The sequence below is a fragment of the Myotis brandtii genome, unplaced genomic scaffold (genome assembly GCF_000412655.1).
Source record: "Myotis brandtii unplaced genomic scaffold, ASM41265v1 scaffold247, whole genome shotgun sequence".
In the NCBI taxonomy this organism is placed as follows: domain Eukaryota; kingdom Metazoa; phylum Chordata; class Mammalia; order Chiroptera; family Vespertilionidae; genus Myotis; species Myotis brandtii.
In genome coordinates this window covers 2,979,169-2,986,944 of record NW_005359352.1, presented here as the reverse complement: position 1 = coordinate 2,986,944, position 7,776 = coordinate 2,979,169, and the positions used below count along the sequence as shown (strand labels likewise).

General features: G+C 55.0%; 2 protein-coding genes across 2 annotated transcripts in view; one reads left to right on the top strand and one right to left on the bottom strand.

The window, feature by feature from the left end:
* TPO (thyroid peroxidase) overlaps positions 1-2,975 on the top strand; it is a 25,678-nt gene extending 22,703 nt beyond the window's left edge. Inside the window, exons 14-16 of the mRNA XM_014540546.1 lie at positions 561-721; positions 1,582-1,681; positions 2,892-2,975. Of these exons, the coding sequence (XP_014396032.1) occupies positions 561-721; positions 1,582-1,681; positions 2,892-2,955 (325 nt within the window). The 3' untranslated portion in view covers positions 2,956-2,975. The remainder of the gene's footprint in view (positions 1-560; positions 722-1,581; positions 1,682-2,891) is intronic.
* LOC106726287 lies at positions 2,956-5,175 on the bottom strand. Its single transcript, XM_014540577.1, has 2 exons — positions 3,127-5,175; positions 2,956-3,080 (listed from the first exon to the last, which is right to left on the bottom strand). Exons 1-2 carry the CDS (start codon positions 4,369-4,371, stop codon positions 2,979-2,981), a joined length of 1,347 nt encoding a protein of 448 aa, XP_014396063.1. The 5' UTR covers positions 4,372-5,175; the 3' UTR covers positions 2,956-2,978.
* Positions 5,176-7,776: the final 2,601 nt, after the last annotated feature.

The following is a 7,776-nucleotide window of genomic DNA, read 5'->3' as shown; positions in this document are numbered from 1 at the left end:
TAAAGAAGCTGCAGAGCCAGTTTCTCTGGAATCGAAACACAAGTGTTTCCATAGGAAGAACCCGAGGGCAGGCGCCCACCAGAGGCAGCGCAGGCTCAGGGCCCACACCCCCCGGGGCCGCTGCTGCCTGGCTCTCACCGTTTATCACTCCCCTGGTGACACCTGCAGCTCACCCTCTGGGAGCAGAAGTTAGCACCCGGGAGGCTTCAGCGGTTCAGACTTAGTGCCGCCCACAGTCGAGGCGCTGTGCCCCGGGCCCGGCTCCATGTTGGCAGGACACCGAGGACGGGGTCAGGGACCGCAGGCCCCACGAGCTGACCATCCTCTTCCAGGAGGGGACGGAGGGGCAGCGGGCTCCCTGGGAAAGGGGCCCACCCACATGAGACACGGTGGGCTCAGGCTCGGGCTTGGGGTCAGGTCAGGCTCAGGTCAGACTCAGGGTCAGGCTCAGATCAGACTCGGGGTCAGGCTCAGGGTCAGGGTCAGGGTCAGGGTCAGGCTCAGGGTCAGGGTCAGGGTCAGGCTCGGGAGGTGGAAGGGGGCTGTGGCCGGGTCCTCAGCCAGGTCCTGACCTCCGTGCTCTGTGCAGACATTAATGAGTGTGAAGACGAGCGGGGGCCACCCTGCCAGCCGCCCGCCCGGTGCAGGAACACCCAGGGCAGCTTCCGATGTGAGTGCTGGGAGCCGTACGTGCTGGGAGACGACGGGCGGGCCTGTGTAGGTGAGCCCAGCCCTGGGGCCCCGCCCGGGAGTTACACACCTGGGGTGACAACTCCGGCTGTGCTGGAGCTGAGGCCGGCTTGTCCACTAGGCTACGCTCTCCGGGGCTGGGAGGGAGCAGGCACGTCCAGTGACTACTTAGGCCGAGACTGACCCCGGGACCCAGAGCTGCCCTGGGCCTGCCTCACCCCCAGTGAGTTATCCTGGGAGCTCAGCATGGTGCTTAATCCGTGTACAGAACAGAGAGGGTGAGCGACTTGCTCAGGACCACACAGCCCGCAGGCACAGACCTGGGATTCTTAACGTAGCTTCTAGCTCAGGGGTGGGCAAACTTTTTGACTCAAGGGCCACAATGGGTTCTTAAACTGGACCGGAGGCTGGAACAAAAGCATGGATGGAGTGTTTGTGTGAACTAATATAAATTCAAAGTAAACATCATTACATAAAAGGGTACGGTCTTTTTTTTTTAGTTTTATTCATTTCAAACGGGCCGGATCCGGCCCGCGGGCCGTAGTTTGCCCACGGCTGTTCTAGCTCCTGTAAAGGAAAAACAACGTGCAGATACTTGTTAATCGGAAAGACAGATTTATCCACCCTCCCGCAGAGGGGCGGGGCCTCCGTGCAGGTCTGAGCTTAACCCCAAGTCCAGCAAAGACCACGGTGCACAGCCACCGGCGGAGCGAGAGCGAAGGGAAGGCAGCAGAGGCACGGTGGGCGCAGACTTGGGACGGGGTCCAGCTCAGGTCCAGCTCAGGTCTGGCTCAGGTCTGGCTCAGGGTCGGGGTCAGGTCAGGCTCGGGGTCAGGCACGCTGCCACTGCCTGGGACCCACGGGCGTGCTGACCGGCGGGCTCTCACTCAGACTCCGGGAGGCTCCCGAAGGCGTCCTTGGTGTCCATCGCGATGGGCGCCCTGCTGGTCTGCGTCCTGGCAGCCGCCACCTGGACGGTGATTTGCAGGTGGTAAGTCCCGTCCTCAGGGACCAGGAGCCCACGTTCTCCCCGTGGAGGCTGGTGACCACACTGCTAGTTCCCACCGCGTGCGTCCCCTCTGCGCACGAGGAATCTCCAATTTTCTCTCATCTCTCCCTTCTCTCCTCACTCTCTCAATTTTCTTGGATCTCTCGTTCTCTCCTCATTCTCTTCATATTTTCTCCTACTCTCTTCATTCTCCCAATTTTCTCTCATCTCTCACTTCTCTCCTCATTCTCTCAGTTTTCTTGCATTTCTAGCTTTTCTCCTCCTGTTCTCCATTTTCTTCCATCTCTCGCTTCTCTCCTAATTTTCTCTATTTTCTTGGTTCTCTCACTTCTCTCCTCGTTCTCTCAATTTTTTCTCATGTCTCACTTTTCTCCTCTTTACCTATATTTTCTCTCATTTCTCACTTCTCTACACATTCTCTAAATTTTCTCGGATTTCTTGCTTCTGTCCCCAGTCTCTCAATTTTCTTGCATCAATCACTTCTCTCCTCAATCTCCCAATTTTCTCTCATCCCTCACTTCTCACCTCATTCTGTCCATTTTCGTGGATCTCTCGTTTTTCTCCTCAATCTCCCAGTTTTCTCTCATCTCTCGCTTCTCTCCCCATTGCCTCACTTTTCTCCTCATTCTCCCAATTTTCGTGGATCTCTCTCTCTTCTCGACATTCTCACCATTTTCTCTCATCTCTCCCTTCTCTCCCCATTCTCTCCATTTTCTTGGATCTCTAGCTCTTCTCCTCAGTCTCTCAATATTCCCCCATCTCTCGCTTCTCTCCTCATTCACTCAATTTTCTTGGATCTCTCCTTTCTCTCTTTATTCTCTGTATTTTCTTCCTTCTCTCCCTTTTGTTTTCATTCTTTCCATTCTCTTGGATCTCTCGCTTCTCTCCTCATTCACTCAATTTTCTTGGATCTCTCCTTTCTCTCTTTATTCTCTGTATTTTCTTCCTTCTCTCCCTTTTGTTTTCATTCTTTCCATTCTCTTGGATCTCTCGCTTCTCTCCCCTTTATCTCAGTTTTCTCTCATCTGCCCCTTCTCTCCTCATTCTCTACGTTTCCTCGAGGCACCGACAGTGATTCACAGGGTGAGCTGCTCCGGGAGCCGCACCTGGAGGAGGCCCGGGCGAGGGTCTGCGCTCACCTTCTGCTGGGAGCAGCTCTACCCTCCTCACCTGGAAACTCTGTTTCTCCCAGGTCCTCGGTGACGGAGTCTCTGTCCCCAAGTTGTGATGATTGTTCCTGGGAAGCCGCTCTTTGACGATGAGGACAACTCGGCCACGTTCACCGGCCTCCCCTCTGTCGTCTCGGCCACGTCCACCGGCCTCCCTTTGTCGTCTCGGCCACGTCCACCGACCTCCCCTCTGTCGTCTCGGCCACGTTCACTTGGGAAGCCGCTCTTTGACGATGAGGACAACTCGGCCACGTTCACCGGCCTCCCCTCTGTCGTCTCAGCCACGTCCACCGGCCTCCCCTCCGTCGTCTCGGCCATGTCCACCGACCTCCCCTCTGTCGCCTCGGTCACGTCCACCGGCCTCCCCTCTGTCGTCTCGGCCACGTCCACCGGCCTCCCCTCTGTCGTCTCGGCCACGTCCACCGGCCTCCCCTCTGTCGTCTCGGCCACGTCCACCGGCCTCCCCTCTGTCGTCTCGGCCACGTCCACCGGCCTCCCCTCTGTCGTCTCGGCCACGTCCACCGGCCTCCCCTCTGTCGTCTCGGCCACGTCCACCGGCCTCCCCTCTGTCGTCTCGGCCACGTCCACCGGCCTCCCCTCTGTCGTCTCGGCCACGTCCACCGGCCTCCCCTCTGTCGTCTCGGCCACGTCCACCGGCCTCCCCTCTGTCGTCTCGGCCACGTCCACCGGCCTCCCCTCTGTCGTCTCGGCCACGTCCACCGGCCTCCCCTCTGTCGTCTCGGCCACGTCCACCGGCCTCCCCTCTGTCGTCTCGGCCACGTCCACCGGCCTCCCCTCTGTCGTCTCGGCCACGTCCACCGGCCTCCCCTCTGTCGTCTCGGCCACGTCCACCGGCCTCCCCTCTGTCGTCTCGGCCACGTCCACCGGCCTCCCCTCTGTCGTCTCGGCCACGTCCACCGGCCTCCCCTCTGTCGTCTCGGCCACGTCCACCGGCCTCCCCTCTGTCGTCTCGGCCACGTCCACCGGCCTCCCCTCTGTCGTCTCGGCCACGTCCACCGGCCTCCCCTCTGTCGTCTCGGCCACGTCCACCGGCCTCCCCTCTGTCGTCTCGGCCACGTCCACCGGCCTCCCCTCTGTCGTCTCGGCCACGTCCACCGGCCTCCCCTCTGTCGTCTCGGCCACGTCCACCGGCCTCCCCTCTGGTGTCTGCAGAGGAGCCAAGGCGGTGAGATGACCCTTAGGCTCGTCACCACCCGTCAGCGAGTGGAGGGCGGCTCTGCGTGTCGGGGTCACTCCCACTGAGCCCTGTGCCGGCCTCAGGACCAGGGACCCATCGGTGCCAGCCTCGTGCCCTCTGCTCACGGAGATGGTGTCGGCTCTTCTGCGTCTGTGGGTCCCTGGGGGCTGGACTTCTGCCTCGGACACTATGCTAACGAACAAGTAAAAAGCCAGCATCGCCCCCCCCCCCACGGGTCCCGGAATAACCAAGCGTCCTGGCTCAGAGTCCTGGCAGCGTGTAACTGGGCCACACGTGGCCATCATGGGCTAACAGCTCCGTGAGCAGCCCTGGAGGTCACCCTGAAGGTCACCGTGCCGCCCTTGGCAGGCGGAGGGATCATCGGGTCCCTGCGTGGAGGGAATTGGCATCACAGCAAATTAAGGTTCAAAGAGAGGTGACCACACAGTCACAGGCGACCCTGTGGCAGCCGCTGGCCGCTCAGTGGACAAACTGTCCCCCAGAGCCCAATGTCCACGTGGGCTGCTGTTCTCTTCATGAACCCACTCAGGACGCATGCACTGTCCAGGGTGAGGACCAAGGCTGGGTGTCCCCTGGACAAGACTGGCCTTTCCTTCATGACACAGGCAGGCGGCGCCACCTGGTGGCCGATGTGGGGAGCGCAGGCATGGCCGTGGCATCTGACCCAGGGCCTTACCTTCTGCCCATCATGTCCCCTCCTGTCCCCACCGGCCTCTCTTCCCGGAGACAGGTCGCCGCCTTGTCACTCAGCTGCCAGCCCTCCGGGTCCGGTTGGTGCACGGTGTCTGCGCCAGGAGAGTCCTCTGTGATGAGAGGATGCCGTTACCATATACACAGGGTCCAACACTGAGATTGGAAGGAAAACAACGATCAACCGTAAAACATTTAAGCTGCCGGGTGATTTAGCTTTAACACAACTGTTGATAGAGTTTATCTCCGTCTTTTTTCAGACGCCTCTAGGGCCTAACGGTCAAATTTTGTTTTAACGGAATATTCTTTAAATCGTTTTGAATTTGTTTTTAATTTGGAGAAAGAACAGTCTGGATCTGTGGATGCAGCAACACAAATTGTGAAAAACAAAAGTAAAGGTCTTACCAAAAAATGGCATCATTAACTGTTTTCTCACCACAGTCGTCTGACAGCTTTCATTTCTGTTCGCATTTCACGTGGTTGTACCTGGTGGTGGAGAAAAGAGCATTATTAAAGCTTCGTCTCTTTAGAAAGAAAAAGATGATTCTGCACGTTCTGCATTCTCCACAGGCGACTTGGTCCGTTTCGGTCGGCTTAGAGCAAGGCCGGAGGTCAGGAGTCTTTACCCCGAGTCGTACGTCTGCCAGGGTGGCTCCCGAGCCAACAGCGGGTGGAAAGTAACACATCGCAGTCTTCGGTCTGCCTCCAATTAGGGCAAAATACCAACGCCTCGGGTTCTCGGTCTGTCAGCAGAAAATACAAAATGTCGTCAGACTGGGTGAAACGTTCACCAAGGCAACTTGGTAATGAAAACACGGTCATTTTCGTGTCAGCGCACATGGAGAGGCAGTGGTGTGGGCCCCGTCCAGGGGGGAGAGCAGGCGAGAGACCAGGGTCTGCGGTTCCCTGGCATCACCGTGCCCACATGGCAGGGGTGTCTTTGGGCTAAAAACCCAGACGACACGGGAACCCTCAGACCCAACCAGGCCCCGCAGGGGGTACACAGATGGCCTGAGCACACGTCTTACTGGCCCTGCTGGGCTCAGGGAACCACTGGTGCGTCCATAAAAGCAAAGCGTGCAGCCGACGTTCGTTTATTTTATGTGCACGAAGGAAGTTTTCTCTCGATGGTCACTCGGGGAGGGAACCGGAGAACCAGGCTCACACAGTGGCTCTTCCTCCGCAGGTCCGTGAGCGTGACCACTGTGGTCCCTCGCCCCCACGTCCACCTGGGACGCAGGCGGCTGCCTGGATGTTCACGCCTCACTGTACATACACACATCGTGTTTGACACCTTTAGGATGTGGGTCAGACTTGAGAACTTTTGAAAGTGGGAAAAGCCTGGCCGGTGTGACTCAGATTTAGAGTCGACCTGTGAACCCGGAGGTCACGGTTCGATTCCCGGTCAGGGCGCATGCCTGGGTTGTGGGCTCCATCGCCAGTGAGGGACGTGCAGGAGGCAGTCGATGCATGATTCTCTCATCATTGATGTTTCTATCTCTCCCTCTCCCTTCCTCTAAAATTAAAAAAAAAACCTAACCCGAAAACCTAACCCTAACTCTAACCTTAACCATAACTGTAAAACCTAACCCTAAAAGCTAACCCTAACCCTAATGCTAAAACCTAACCCTAATACTAAGTCCTAACCCTAATGCTAAAACCTAACCCTAATGCTAAAACTTAACCTTAACCCTAACCCTAACATTAATGCTGAAACCTAACCGTAACTCTAAAAGCTAACCCTGAGTAAAACCTAACCCTAATGCTAAAACTTAACCCTAATGCTAAAACCTAACCGTAACCCTAACCTTAGAAGCTAACCCTAACCCTAACTCTAAAGTTAACCCTAACCCTAATGCTAAAACTTAACCCTAACCCTAACAGCTAACCCTCACCTTAACACTGAAACCTAACCCTAAACCTAACCCTAACCCTAACAGCTAACCCTAATGCTAACGCTAACAGCTAAGCCATGCATGATTCTCTCATCATAATGCTAAAACTAAACTCTAACCCTAACCTTAATGCTGAAACCTAACTCTAACCCTAACATTAATGCTGAAACCTAACCGTAACTCTAACAGCTAACCCTAATGCTAAAACCTAACCCTAATGCTAAAACTAAACTCTAACCCTAACCTTAATGCTGAAACCTAACCCTAACCCTAACATTAATGCTGAAACCTAACCGTAACTCTAAAAGCTAACCCTAACAGTAAAACCTAACTCTAATGCTAAAACTTAACCCTAACCTTAATGTTGAATCCTAACCGTAACCCTAACCCTAACTCTAAAAGCTAACCCTAAGGCTAAAACGTAACCCTAACCCTAAAACCTAACCCAGCGGTTCTCAACCTTCTGGCCCTTTAAATACAGTTCCTCATGTTGTGACCCAACCATAAAATTATTTTCGTTGCTACTTCATAACTGTAATGTTGCTACTGTTATGAATTGTAATGTAAATATCTGATATGCAGGATGGTCTTAGGCGACCCCTGTGAAAGGGTCGTTCGACCGACAAAGGGGTTGCGACCCACAGGTTGAGAACCGCTGACCTAACCCTAATGCTAAAACTTAACCCTAACCGAAACCTTAATGCTGAAGCTTAACCCTAACCCTAAAAGCTAACCCTAACCCTAACTCTAAAGCTAACCCTAACCCTTATGCTAAAATTTAACCTTAACCCTAACAGCTAACCCTCACCTTAATGTGTGAGCCACGTCCTGTGTGGTTCAGGGTTCGGGATCTGGAGAAGGGCTGTGCAAATGAAAGAGACAAGAAATAATAATTTGGAAATTGGGGGGCCAGGCGGAAAGTCCAATGCAAGGGGAAGGACTTCCACTGCTGCCCAGGCCTTGCCAACCTTTTATTCAATTTTGGATCCACATCTAGCTGTTAGTCAGGCAGGCAATTCTGGTAACAGACAGACAATCTTAAAGGTCAGTAAATATTAGAAAGATTTACTCTGAGAGTATTTGGTCAGGAAATTCTTCAGGGCC